General features: G+C 35.2%; 2 protein-coding genes and 1 long non-coding RNA gene across 3 annotated transcripts; 2 read left to right on the top strand and 1 right to left on the bottom strand.

Moving 5' to 3' along the window:
• Positions 1–926: 926 nt before the first annotated feature.
• Positions 927–2,909, top strand: LOC110780884 (GDSL esterase/lipase At1g54790). Its single transcript, XM_021985181.2, has 5 exons — positions 927–1,461; positions 1,567–1,764; positions 1,856–2,028; positions 2,122–2,392; positions 2,488–2,909. The coding sequence occupies exons 1-5, from the start codon at positions 1,227–1,229 to the stop codon at positions 2,754–2,756; spliced, it is 1,146 nt and encodes a 381-aa protein (XP_021840873.2). The 5' UTR covers positions 927–1,226; the 3' UTR covers positions 2,757–2,909.
• Positions 2,910–2,958: 49 nt separating this feature from the next.
• LOC110780891 (UPF0603 protein At1g54780, chloroplastic) lies at positions 2,959–5,527 on the bottom strand. The gene is made up of 3 exons (XM_021985188.2): positions 4,993–5,527; positions 3,658–3,850; positions 2,959–3,389 (listed from the first exon to the last, which is right to left on the bottom strand). Exons 1-3 carry the CDS (start codon positions 5,416–5,418, stop codon positions 3,142–3,144), a joined length of 867 nt encoding a protein of 288 aa, XP_021840880.1. The 5' UTR covers positions 5,419–5,527; the 3' UTR covers positions 2,959–3,141.
• Positions 5,528–8,344: 2,817 nt separating this feature from the next.
• Positions 8,345–9,699, top strand: LOC110780549 (uncharacterized). Its single transcript, XR_002531494.2, has 2 exons — positions 8,345–8,866; positions 9,068–9,699. It is a non-coding gene; the product is annotated as an uncharacterized lncRNA (long non-coding RNA).
• The last annotated feature ends 4,666 nt before the right edge of the window (positions 9,700–14,365 follow it).

The raw sequence follows: 14,365 nt of genomic DNA on the forward strand, positions 1-14,365 counted from the left end.
TAGAAAATTGGAAGGTTTAGTTTTTGCCCCACCTTCAGCAATATCTGACTCCACTTTATAAACTAAAATGCCCCTTTAAGCAATAGATAAACTACGTACAAAACCACTTGATTGGATTCATTGGACTTATTGGGAGTTCAAATGATAGTGCTTCTTTCGTTATCCTTATTGTTGTGACTTCTTTTATGGGAAATTGTGAGGATACCTCACTCACTCGGTAATCTGAGCCTACTAGACTCTGACTAATTCGGATTTGGCCCTGGACAATCCATGTTTAGAAAAAAGCAATCCCGACAAATGATGTTGCGCCTCAACGGTTTGACCCCGATACCTCTGGTTAAGTTGACATGTCTCTTTTACTAACCGATTCAAGCACTGAAAAATGGTAAACTGTGAAAGTTGGATTGTCTCCCTTATTATATCCTCCCACATAGCTTAGTTTAAGACTTTGTATTAAAGTTGTTATAGGGTCTTTTACTCTTCTATGTTAATAAAAATTATACAAAATACTCAGAATAGAAAAGTTCTCATATGTTAGAAAGATTTTTTTCCGCTGAAATACAAACATTTTAATTTGCCGTACATTCCTTTGGCTACATAAAGAGCATAATAATCTGTCGTATTTCTATTTTCTAAAATCCGAATAAAGGTTGTGACTCGTGAGATATGAACCTTTACACGTATTCAACATAGATAAAGGAGCTTGTTAACGGGGGAATACTAAACCGATCACTATAATGCATATCAAACAAGGTGTCTCCATTGAGGCGAAAATAACTAATCTCTTATAGCATATCAAAAGCAACATTACGGCTAATGTCAAAAAGAAAATTGAAAAAATAGTAGTATCGACATTTTAATATAAATAAATGAAATCGGAGGTAAATAAGGGGCATGTATCTTTAAAGTTGTTTATAAAATAATGGTATTAGTACTCTTCATCACATTAGTAATGAGCTAATTATCAGCATAATGAGTTCTAACCATTCTACCAAATGACCACATCAGGTGAAAGGGCATATTTGGTAATCAACATGGAAATGAGGCAGACCACTTCTGTTGAGGTTTCTATGTTTCAAAGCAAGCTTTTCTTTGCCCAAGATTGTCACCAACCAAATATTATCTTTGCCTTTTCTTTCTCACTCTTTTGTTTTCTAACTAACAGCTTATAAAGTTTGTTCAGAGGCAATGCTAATGGAAGCCTATAGCTCATCTTGCACCCCGCCATGACAACCGAGAATCTGTTTCTCCGGCTTTTCTTCCTAGCATCCTTATCTTTACCTTATGCCAAATCCATTGATTTCAACTACCCAGCAGTTTTCAACTTTGGTGATTCAAATTCTGATACTGGTGATCTTGTAGCTTCAGGCCTCGAGGAGATTACCGATCCTTATGGACAGACTTACTTCAAGAAACCGTCAGGGCGATACTGTGATGGTCGCTTGATCATAGATTTTCTAAGTAAAATCTTTTATTCCCCTGTTTTCCCCTGTTTTCCTCTGCTTTCATTGTATTCTTACTTCTTAGTGTTTTTTAAACCTTTGTGTTGTGTTTAATGTTTTATAGTGGATCAAATGGACCTGCCATTTCTGAATGCCTATTTGGAATCCATTGGTGCACCTATTTTCAAGAAAGGTTGCAATTTTGCTACAGCAGGATCAACTATTCTTCCAGCAACTGCTACATCAGTTAGTCCCTTCTCATTTGGGGTTCAGGTGGCTCAGTTTCTCCGATTCAAAGATCGAGTGCAAGACATATCTAAAAGTAAGCATTTTAGCTTTCCAAAGAATCACACTACTACAGTAGTACTACTACTCATGGGAAATTTTTGATCATGAATTTCTGTTCTCCACAGCATCAGGTAGGAAGTACGATAAATATATGCCATCACAAGATTCCTTTGCGAATGCTCTCTACACATTTGATATTGGCCAGAACGATTTGGCGGGAGCATTTTATTCAAAGTCATTTGATCAAATTCTGGCTTCAATCCCATACATTTTGCAAGAATTTGAAGCTGGAATTCTGGTAAGCCCTCAAAGTGACTCGGATTTGTGATGTGTAATGTCAGAAGACCAAAACAACTTATGTTAACCAAATGTTGTCTGTATTTCTTTCCAGAAATTGTATGATGAGGGGGCAAGGTTCTTTTGGATTCACAATACCGGTCCACTAGGTTGCTTACCTCAGAACATAGCCAAATTCGGGACTGATCAATCAAAGCTAGATGCACTAGGTTGCGTTACTGCACACAACCAAGCGGCTCAGCTCTTCAACCTGCAACTACATGCTCTCAGCAGAAAATTGCAGGGACAATATACAGATGCAAATGTCACCTATGTCGATATATTCACAATAAAGTCTAATCTTCTTTCAAACTATTCTAGATATGGTGAGTTTCAAAACTCTCCCTATATTCTACTAGTGCCTTCACTGTCTTTCAAAAAAAAGTTGGCCTTGAAAATCCACTGAAATCCCATTTTGCAGGATTCGAACAACCAATCATGGCTTGCTGTGGATATGGTGGTGCACCGTTAAATTATGATAGCCGAGTACCATGTGGGCTAACAAAAGTCATAAATGGAACCTCTGTTACAGCTAAAGGATGCAGTGATAGCACAGAGTATATAAACTGGGATGGAATTCATTATACAGAAGCAGCTAATCAGTATGTTGCATCACAAATACTCACAGGAAAATATTCTGATCCACCTTTCTCGGACAAAATGCCATTTCTCTTAAAGCTTAAGTTCTAAAACACAATAATGTATATTACATTAGACCCAGAAAAAAGTATAGTATGTATAATCCAATTCATTCTTTTGAATCCTGCAATCAGCATATGTTATGAATCACATTTTTTTCTCTGCTCAATGACAACGGCTCAACCATTCATTTCACAAGTGAAAGTAAGGGAAGCAGGGTTTCATTGCTACCGAGGCATTGACAAAAGAACAATTATGAACATCTAATCCTCATCATATTTAAACTTCTTTTTCATACTCCTTTAACAGAAGTGCCTCATCAACCAGTTGTCTACACGGTCAAACATTTGTTTATACAATTATGTCTTTGTACATTTACTTTACAAAAGTTTTAAAAACATGGCAAGTTACCTTGGAGCGTGAATCCAAAGACACCTTATTTTTTGGAAACATATGCGTAGTATTGTGCCATAGGGACAACAAATGCAACGACCAACAAACCTCCAACCACGAGACTGAATTGACCTCGTTTTTCTTCTGTCTCTTCCTTAGACTTGAAGTTGGATTCTCTTTTGCTGTCCTTGAATGACGGGCCTCCAGGGTCCGGAAGACCATCAATAGCAGCGACTAACCGCTTGGCACTGCTGTAAATGGCTTCGTTGTATTTCTCATCAGTTGCTAATACTGTAAGTAGAGTTTTTGTTCATCGTCAATACTTCATCTCAATAAATGATAGTATAACTCAAGATATGCAAAACCTTCTTCAACTAATACTAAACCTTCTTACTTCTGGGACTTTCTCATGATCGAATTATGCACAAGTGTAGATTCATATTGATTTATGTTAAACATTTTAAGTTAAGTGTAGTAACCAAGGATGGTAAACAAACACCATTTAACCCCCTCACCACCCATAACATGAACACAAGACAGAAAAAAATTGAGGTTTTACCAGGAAGATTTTCTGACACAGTTGCATCAAGAATATTCTCTCCAACAGCCTTGATAAATGAAGGTCCGCCGGTAACTGCCCCTTCCTTTTGGCTAGTCACAAGGACAACAATCCCTTTGTTATCACCATCCTCAACACTTGGGTACCATTTCTCCAAAACTTGATCAGCATACTCAAAAGCATCAGCTTTGCTCTGGAAGCGAACAGTATCAAACTCGTGCCAATTAGTATTAAGCTTTCTTACTCTACATTAAGTTCTAAAGATTCAAATCAATAATTAATTAGTATTAGGCTCTCTTACTCTACATTATGGTCTACAGATTCAAATCAATTATTAATTGATCTTTTACTGCAGGAGAAGAAATTACTATCATGAATTTGTATTCCATCACCAAAATCTCTCAACTAGTAGGCCTTAGTGCCTAGTCTGTCTATATCGTATAAAACAACTACCTAGGTTTATCTCTTCATGAGGAATCAGCTACATATATCAGAAACCCTTTACTAAATACAAAGGGAAATGATGCTAAAAAGCTCTACCCAAGTTTTAGATCAGTTGCTACGCAGAGTGATTAGGGGCATTAACGAATACGAGGATAATGACCAAATGTGAAATGACCTTTCTAGATCCATGGGTTTCAACTGTTTTTTTATTCAAGGATTAAACAATCTCTGTAAATTTTTTCTGATCTTTTGTTGTAACTTTACTTGGATTATGCCTACAGATAGGGTATAGTCATGATTTTCTCCATTTACAAAATTATTCTAGTTCAACCACCAAATTGTTTCCGTAACCTTCCTTCTCCTGAATTTAAAAAGCATTGACAAATACACCACAAGAACTACTTGTGTAATGCTATGATTCTATTGTGGTGTAAGGGAAATCAGGGCTATTAACAAGACTAGTTTTTGTGTTTATTAGTGTATAAATTAGCAAAACTACAACAACAAATAAGTGCCAACGAGATATGAACCGTTACGCCTCCATCTTGTTCCCGGATACACCAAAAGCTACCATGCCTAGGGGTGTTCACCGGTCCAAACCCGGTCCGGACATGGCCGTCTATACGAGGTCCGTGAAAATTACACACAAACTCATTAGTCATTACCATTCATTTAATCTACCACCTTGTAACAATTAAGCCGTATCGGTGATTATACCACCCTTCAAAGTTCAATACTAATACTAGCATTAACAAACTCCAATTGTACTTCATAACATCTCTAAGCAAGAAATTAACCACTAATCTCCACTAAGAACAAAATTAAATTAATAAGCAAGAAATAAACTTTAAAAGATTATTAAAAAAAAAAGCATGATCAAGTAAAACTTACAGTTAATTTGCGAACAGTGACGAAATTAAGACGGAAATTCTTCCTAGACTCTAAATCAGATAACAATCTCTTGAGATCAGATTTAGTGACACGACTAAGAACACCTGCATCATCAACAACATATGATTCTTTAGGTGGACCATCATTTACAACATCAAATTCGGAAGCATTAGCAACAGAAACTGGCAAAATTGGGGAGAAATTAAGGGCTAATGAAAGAGCAAGAGCTGCTAATCCATGCTGAATGGGTGAAAACCAGTTACTGGGTAGTGAAAAGGATGATGATTTTTGAGGTAAAATTATGGGTTTTTTTAGGGAACAAATTATGGGTTTTGTAGAGGGTATTGAAAGTGATCTGGGTTTGAGAGAAGAAGGTTTGGGGTTAAGGAATGGGGAGAATGTGGGGGGAGAGAGAATAGTTTCCATTTGAGAGAGAGATTTAGAGTTTTAGAGAGAGGAAAGTCATGGAAGAAATGAAAGCTTGTGCTGTTGTTTCAGATGGTATCAAGAATTTTGGGTGGTTTGTATTTTTTTGAAGTTGGATTGTTTGAGTTGAGGCAACCACAAGATAACGTCTATGGACCATGGGGTTGATGTAGAGCTGTCAAAAACTGACCCGACCCGAAAACCCGACCTGAACCGACCGAACCCGTAATCGACCATGACCCGAAATTAAGGTAAAACAGGTAACCCGAAGTTCGACCTGTACCCGACCCGAAAAAACCGATATCCGATTTTAACCCGATGTTGTAACACCCGAACCCGAACCCGACCCGAAAATGACCGATAACCGAACTGACCCGACCGAACAATGACCCGAACCCGATTTGATACCCGACCCGATGTCAACCCGGAACCGATTGTAACTCGATGAAACCTGCTATTGACCCGACCTGTGAGAACCCGCTACTCGATTTACCCGAGTTATCAATGACACGACCAAATATTAACTTCATTGATATATCTATTTTAATTATTTATTGCTAAATATTGAAAAATTTAACTCTAAAATAAGTTAAACAAAATTTTTTAGAATATAAAATCCTTAAAATGTATAGGTTAATTATCAGACCCGAGTTTGACCCGTCCCTGAGAGTGACCCGATCTGAATTCTATTTGATCTGATTATTATCCGATCCAAACTAAGACCCGAACCCGAAAATAACTGTGTTGCAAACCGACTTAAACCCGACTCGATAAGACCCGAACCCGAAATTATCTGCTACAAACCGACTTAAACCCGACCCGATAAGACCCGAACCCGAAATGTGACCCGACTCGAACCCGACCTGAACCCGGGATAGGAAAAAATCCGATATGACCCGACCTGAAATCGACCCGACCGAACCCGAACTCAACCCGAATGAAATATTGACCCGACACGACCCGACCTGATCATGACCCGAAACCCAAGATGACCCGACCCAAACCCGACCCGATGACCTGTTTTGACAGCTCTAGGTTGATGCCCTATGGGGTTATTGAGAGGGGTATTTTTGTCATTTGTCTACTAGAACGAGGTTTATTTTTCTTTGTATTTTTGGATTGGATAAGGTAATAAGTTGGGAAGTTTTAATTTAATTACACAAACATTGGTAAACTTGCCGGTGTATGAGACACACATTGGACACGTATTAGCATACTTTAGATTGATTTCGCAACATCTACGAGTACCGTATAAAAAGTTGCGTTCTTTTAAGGTGTTGGCAAAATTAACTTTGGATAGACTGAAATCAACTATCGATATAAATAGATAAGATCTGGTTTCAAGGTTGTTTCTATCGTTCGAGTAACTTCGTGTTATTAGTTGTCTAAAAGTTTAATATCGTGTAGTTTAATCAAAGTTGTGTCAAAATAATGTCATTTTTTTTTCTTGTTGCCAATAAACCCCATATGGAAAATCCAACCACACATTATCAAATCATGATTCATGGAACAAGGAAAAAAGTTCAAGACAATTTGTTACTCCCTCCGTCCCGGAATACTCGACCCAGTTTGACCGGCACAGATTTTAAAAGACTTGAATTGACTTATTTATTTTAATAGGTAGTAGTTGATAGTGGGGTATTATTTTAATGTAGTTAGTGGGAGGTGGGTTAAGAGGTGGGGTTGGGGGAGAGTAGGGGTTGAATTTTTAATTATTTTTTGTATGGAGTAGGGGGTAGGTGGGTTAATAGGAGTGGAGTGAGAAATTATATAATATTGTTAGAATATTTCTATTTTTAGAAACAGGTTAAGTATTAAGGGACGGCCCGATAAAGAAAACAGGTCAAGTATTTTGGGACGGAGGGAGTAATAAAGAAAATCAAAAGAGTAGTTTAGAAGAGGAAGAAAGTGAATACTATATGAAAAGTTAAAGACAATTACTTGGTAGAGCGAGAATCTATGGTTGGTCTAGTGGTTGAAGGCCCTCCTTCCACCCTATGATAGGGGTTCGAGTCTCACTCTTTATAAGAGGGATCCCCATATTTCTCCCTCTCCTTACAAGAGAGCTTCATCTTACCTTAAAAAAAATAGGAAAAAAGTAAATACTATAATCTTACAAACAAACCCTCACATGTTGAGAAGAATGTGATACTGTCCAATGTCCCTATAGTTTTTATGTACGTGATGTGTGTGTGACATTTTATATAAATATTTTGGGAAAAATTTCTTTGGTACCATCATACTCTTGCAAATACTCATTGGTAACAATTTTTTTGCTACTTGCTCTAATATAGATTAATAATCTAAGTTCTATCTTATATAACATTATTTTATTAGCACATATGTTTGGTATTAAGTAATAAATAATGGTGGGAATGAGAATTAAGTATTTGGGAAGAAAACTAACATCGTGATGTACGTGGTAATGAAATTTTGTCTCAAACTTGATGTCTTTCTTCATAAATTTGCATTCCCACATAATAATATAATACCACTTCCCAAAATGGTAATGGATGGTAAATAATAATAAATACGGAGTAATAATAATAACAATAATAATAAATAATAACAATAATAATAATAATAATTAAAATAAAATATAACAATAATAATAATAATAATAATAAACATAATAAAACTTATCGGAACTTATCTGAACTTATTGAAACTTATATGAACTTATTGTATCTGAAACTTATCTCTATTCTATAAGGAAACTCCTCTATTCTATAAGGGAACTCCTGAGGTCAATTTAATAATTGAACTTCTGGTGTCCCCCTATAAAGAGCCCCTAAAGAGTAGTCCATTATACCCTGTTAACAAAAACAAAGCATAAAAAAAATCCAGCAAACCAGCAAAGAAGGAAGCAAATAAGGAAACCCAATTATAAAAGTATATCAAGCATGACGGAGAATATTCTCTAAAGTCAAGAAAATCTTTCAAAATATAAAAAATTAATTACAAACTTTTGTAAAAGACGGTCTTACAGAAAAGACCACCTTCTCGATATATTGAACTTCTAATTTTCGCGGGTCGATTCAAACGGGTATGGGTCAGCGGATTTTTTAAATTTTCGGGTCATATAACAACATACTCCGTATTTTTCATTTCACAATTCATTTTCTCTCTCCTCAAAATTTTCTGCCATTCTCTCTCTCCTCTAAATTGTCTGCCCTTCTCTCTCTCCTCCAAAAATCGGGCACCTTCTCACCGCCGTCTTCGCACCTCCTCGCCGCCGTCTCCATTTTCTCCGACCTCCTTTTACCGACATCAAGGTTTGTGGAGCTGAAGAGGCTACGCAGGTCAAGGTGCGGCGACGAATTTTGACCCCAGAAAGTTCCTCGCCGGTGTAAGTGGTGGTGTAACAGATCGGAGGTCTGAGGATGATGTTCTGTCGTCATTGGATGATGTTGAGAATGTTGCCTCCTTGCCGCCGTCGCCATCGGAGGTTAGGGTTTGTCGAACTTTATCTCTCTCCTTCATTCACTTTGGTTTGAGATTTTCAGCTTTTCAAATACGTGTTCATCTAATATTCTTTTCCAGTAATTCATCGAATCCATTTGTTTTCTGATTTGATTTTGTTTCGAATTTGTTTTCTGATTTGATTTTGGTTTGTGGCGTCGAATGCGACGATTTCCTCTTTTTGTAGATCGAAGAGATGAATATATGATGGGCAGGATAATGTAGAGAATGAAGATCATGCGTTTTGTCGATAATTTGGACGATCTCAGTTTTTTTGTAGATCGAACCGAGTTTGTGCTTTGGATGCGATGTTAGAGGATGTTGAGCGGTCGATGGTGGAGATGGTAGTAGGCAGTAGATGTTTGAGGAGAGAGAACTGGAGGAGCTGTTGCAATTGCCAGTGACTGCAATCGCGAAGTAACATGCTTTGGTGGATGCGATGTTTCTTCAGTGTGGCCTGGTGGTCTTGCAGTGGCTTCGCTATCCCTGCTGGTGGCTGCGACTCGATGGAACATCAGTTGGTGCAAGGGTTGCCTGAGCTTGTGGTTTGATTGATGATGTTGGTGTTATGTTTTGTTGTTGGATTGAGATTGCTATTCAACAACAAACAAGAGTTCAAGAATAATTTGTATTTTTTAAAAGTGTAATTATTAATGGATTTGTTAGTAATGATTAAATTGCTTATAGTTAATAATATTTTCGTTCTAGTTATATTTCTGATGTATTTAGTAATGATTAAATTGCTAATAGTTAATACTTGTAATGTTTTTGTTTTAGTTATATTTCTGATATATATTTAGTTATGAAATTTTAGTTTTAGTAACATTTTTTTTGAATTGAAGTCATCTTTTGTTTTAGTTTTTCTTATGTTATATTTAGTTAAAAATAACTTTGATTTAATTAAGATTACAATTGTTTTAGTTAACATTACAATTGTTTTAGTTAAGAATAATTTTTAGTTCAAAATTAATTGTTTTAGCTAAGAATACATTTTTGATGTTTAGTTATAATTTTTTGAGTTTTAGTTAAGGTTTTTAGAATTTTAGTTATGATTTTTTAAGTTATAGTTGTGATTAATTTATGACGTTTGGATATAATTTCTTGAGTTTTAGTTAAGGTTTTTTGAATTTTAGTTATGGTATTTTGAGTTTAAGTTACGTATTTCCGAGTTTCAAACAACGAATTTCAGAGCTTTAATTAAGATTCGGAAATGAAACCAATTAATTAAGATATGGAACCAAATAGTTGATAAATGGAACCAATTAGTTAAGCAATAAAACTAATTAGTTAAACACTGAAACTAATAAGTTTACAAGTATAAAGAAAATATTTGTTGAGCGTGGAATTCAATTAGTTATGCATTGGAACTAATTAGTTAAATAATGAAAGCAATTAGTTAAACATTGGGACCAGTTAGTTAAGCAATAAAACTAATAAGTTTACATATATAAAGAAATTTTTGTTAAGCCTGAAATTTAATTAGTTAAGTAATTGAACCAATTAGTTAAGCACTAAAACCAAGTAGTTAATCAATATAACCAATTAGTTAAGCAGTAAAACCATTTAGTTAACCACTGGAACCAATTAGTTAAGCATTAAAACCAACTAGTTAAGCATTGAAACCAATAAATTTACAGATATAAAGTATTTGTTAAGCCTGACATTCAATTAGTTAAGCAATGGAACAAATTAGTTAAACAATGGAACAATTTAGTTAAAGCAATGAAACCAATTAGTTAAGCAATTGAACCAGTTAGTTAAGTCTGAAATTCAATTAGTTAAGCAATGAAACCAATTAGTCAAACAATAGAACCAGTTAGTTAAGCAACGAAACGACTTAGTTAAAGCAATGGAATCAATTAGTTTAGCCTGAAATTCATTTAGTTAAGCAATAAAACCAATTAGTTAAGCCTGCAATTCAATTAGTTAAACATAAAATTCAATTAGTTAAACAATGAAAACAATTGGGTAAGACTGAAATCCAATTAGTTAAGAATGAAATTTCATTAGTTAAGCCTGAAATTCAATTAGTTAATCTATGAAACCAATTAGTTAAACAATGGAACGAAATAGTTAAAGAAATAAAAATAATTAGTTAAGTAATGAAATTAATTAATTAAGCATGAAATTCAATTAGTTAAGCATTGAAACTAATTAGTTAAGCACGTGAACTAATTAGTTAAGCAATATATAATTCCAGAGATTTTTGTATAAATTAATTACGATAAAATATGTATGCTTCTAAAAACCATTTCAAAACTAAAAAATTACTTAAATGCAAAAAATGTAACTAAAAATCATTTCATAACTAAATATAAGAAAATTATAACTAATTCCATACAATCTTTTACTAAAACCATGAATAACTCAATAGAATTAAAACACCAACAACAATTAGTCAATTCCTCCTTCTAAAACCAACCAAGATTAAAAAAAAAATAAAAAAAATCCGGAACATTAAATCTTGATGATGTTCCCGCCGGTGAGATGGTGTTGATCCGAAAAGCTCCGCTTCTCCTTCCTTTCTCGCTGTTTCCCGACGGATTGTTCCTTGAGGCAAGCTTCCACCACAACGGTCATTTCTGAAACCGCGCACCTCCAACAACTCCCTGTCATTTCACGAAACCCAACGTCTTCCTAGCAGCACCAGCCACATCCCCACCACCGTCACCGCCCCCTCTTCTCATGAAATCAAACATCGAAAATATCAACCAAATTAATCAAAAACCTAAATTGCAAATTCAACAAAATCAAAGGAAAAAAACCGAAAACCTAAAACCTCAAACGGAATCCATGGTCGGCGGAGAACAGAGGCTGAGACAGTCGGAATCCATGGTGGTGCATCTTGCTACGGCGGCGAGAGGACAGATCGGAGAAGGAGAAGAGAGAATGAAGGTGGCTATGGTTTTGGAGGGGACGGCGAGAGTTTTGGAGGAGAGAGAGAGTGGGGCAGAGGGGTTAGGTTTGGTGTTGCAGAGAGGTTAGGATTTTGTGTGGCAGAGAGAAGGATGGGAGGAGAGCGTTTGCAGAAAATGAGAGGAGAGAGAAAAATTTTCAACTTATATCGCGCGTGACGCCACGCGCGCGTGGTTTCACATCCAGTCTTTCCTACACGCGCTTGTAAGGCGGTCCTACCGAAAAGTTGCTAAAAATTAATTACTCCAGCAAACCATCAAAGAAGGAAACAAAAAAAGGAAACTTAATACGGAGTATACGAGTATATAACTCAGTATCTCTATTCTCTAAAGTCAACAAAATCTTTCAAAAATTTAACAGTACAGGAAACCATATATCTTCTACATCAAGAATACAAGCAAGGAAATAATTCAAAATTTTAGGAAATAGCCTGTAATCTCTCATTTTCTTCACAAATTAACACCATAAAGTCAGACAATATATAAATAAAAAATACAAAAGTAAAAAAAAAAAACCACGAATAAGGAGTATATTACAAGTTATCACAATTGTCAAAGTTAATCAAATTTACTCTGATATCAGTCTAAACAAGTTCGTTAGAAAAACTCCACCGCCGTTTTTCTTTAAGTCGTGTCGATACATGTAAGTAAAATTCAGTGAAACAAATAACTCCGTAATAAAAATACATCCCCAATTATTTTAATGTTTGATACTCCGTATTTTTTTAGAAAAACTTTGTGAATAATTTTTTTTCTACATAACATAATTTTTTTTATATATATATAATTTTGTACTCATCGCGTGCATATAAGACTAGTTTTTTTAATGGTAAGCATAATACATTCTTAAATTTCTTCTGGAAGCAATCCCTAGAAAAGAAAGGTATTCTCATGATTTCGTGGGATAAAATTTGCCAGCGTAAAAATCAAGGGGGCCTAGGCCTGCGAAAAACTGAAGCTGTTAACTCTGCTTTCTTGGCAAAGTTAGGTTGGAAGATAATTTCATGTAACGCCCCGACCTCTAATTCACTTATTAAAGCATAATTAGCAGCGGAAACATCCTAATTCGGTCGGAACATTACTGCCGTAACTCCCTCTTGGAATTACAAGGCAACTATCAATCATAAGCTATTAAACTCCAAAATTAACATAATAATCCTTTTTAATTCCTTAATAAAAGTACGTAATAACTTAATCAAGAATCTTTACTTAAACTTGTTACAACTTAACATTAACTAAGGTGAACTTTGCTATAGTGAAATCCTTGCCACTACTCGTTTCCGTGGTCCCCAGCAGTACCTAAAACAGAAAACAAAACGGTGAGCCGAAGACTTAGTAATGAGTTACCCTAGCATCGTAACATCATTTCAATTCGTTTTATTTAATAAACAGGGAGAATAGAATATAGTAAAACATTTAATAAATCATCATTTCAGAAGCATCATTTCGAAAACATCATTTCAGAAATATCATTTCAGGAACATCATTTCAGGAACATCATTTCAGGAACATCATTTCAGGAATATCATTTCATTAACCTTTTTCTTTTAACAGTTTTATTCTGGTCGTCAGGACTTTACAGGAAACATGGTAGGATGTCTCCTACGAACAGGGGAAGCCAGTGCTTCATAACAGGGGGAGCCAAAGCTCCATAACAGGGGAAGCCAGTGCTTCTTATCAGGGGGAACCTTGGTTCCATATCAGGGGAAGCCAGTGCTTCTTATCAGGGGGAGCCTGGGCTCCATATCAGGGGAACTTGACCAGTTCTTACACTTTCATTTATCATGTTTACATTTCTTTTACTGGAATATTAATCAGGAAAATCTCATTCAATCAGGATAGTTCAATAAAGCCATTAAATCTCGTTATTTCATAAAATCATTTCTTTCAGGAATAATAATTCATTAAATCAATACTTTGCATAAAGCTGCATTATCATAAAACAATTCAATCAAATCATATTTGTAATCCCGCAAATCATAAAACATCATTATAAAACACCAATCATTCATAACATCATTCGTACATAAATACATTTCGAAGGGATTGCGGGTACTAGCAATAACCGTTACCTCAATTCCACGATTTGCTAAGCCTTTCGTTGGTTCGTTCTTCCTGAGCTCCGAGTTTGATTTCTTTCAAAGTATCAAATTATTGAATTAGTTACTAAAACGATAAATAATCTAAAATTGATATTTTTATAAATAATAAGTTTTTAAATAATGATTTTAAAACATAATTCCATAATTTAACGAAAATATTATTAAATTAGATTTATGTCAAATATACTTATACACATTTAATTATCAAAATTCATAATATTATAATTAAGGTTAAAGTGCTTAATTAAAATCAGTTTCATAAAACTTTGAATATTGTATCAAACAAATGGGTAAAATATGAAATGAAAAATAAAGCCTTACCTAACAAAACTTGGGCGAGGAATTTGGGCTTGGATATGAGGAATAAAAGAAGAACAAAGTTCCAAATTGGAACTTGTTTTCTGGAACAGGGAAACGCGAAGCAGGGAAGGCTCAAGGAAGTAGGGGAGAACGAGGAGGGAGGAGAGG

This window comes from Spinacia oleracea, chromosome 4 (assembly GCF_020520425.1).
Source record: "Spinacia oleracea cultivar Varoflay chromosome 4, BTI_SOV_V1, whole genome shotgun sequence".
Taxonomy (NCBI): Eukaryota; Viridiplantae; Streptophyta; class Magnoliopsida; order Caryophyllales; family Amaranthaceae; genus Spinacia; species Spinacia oleracea.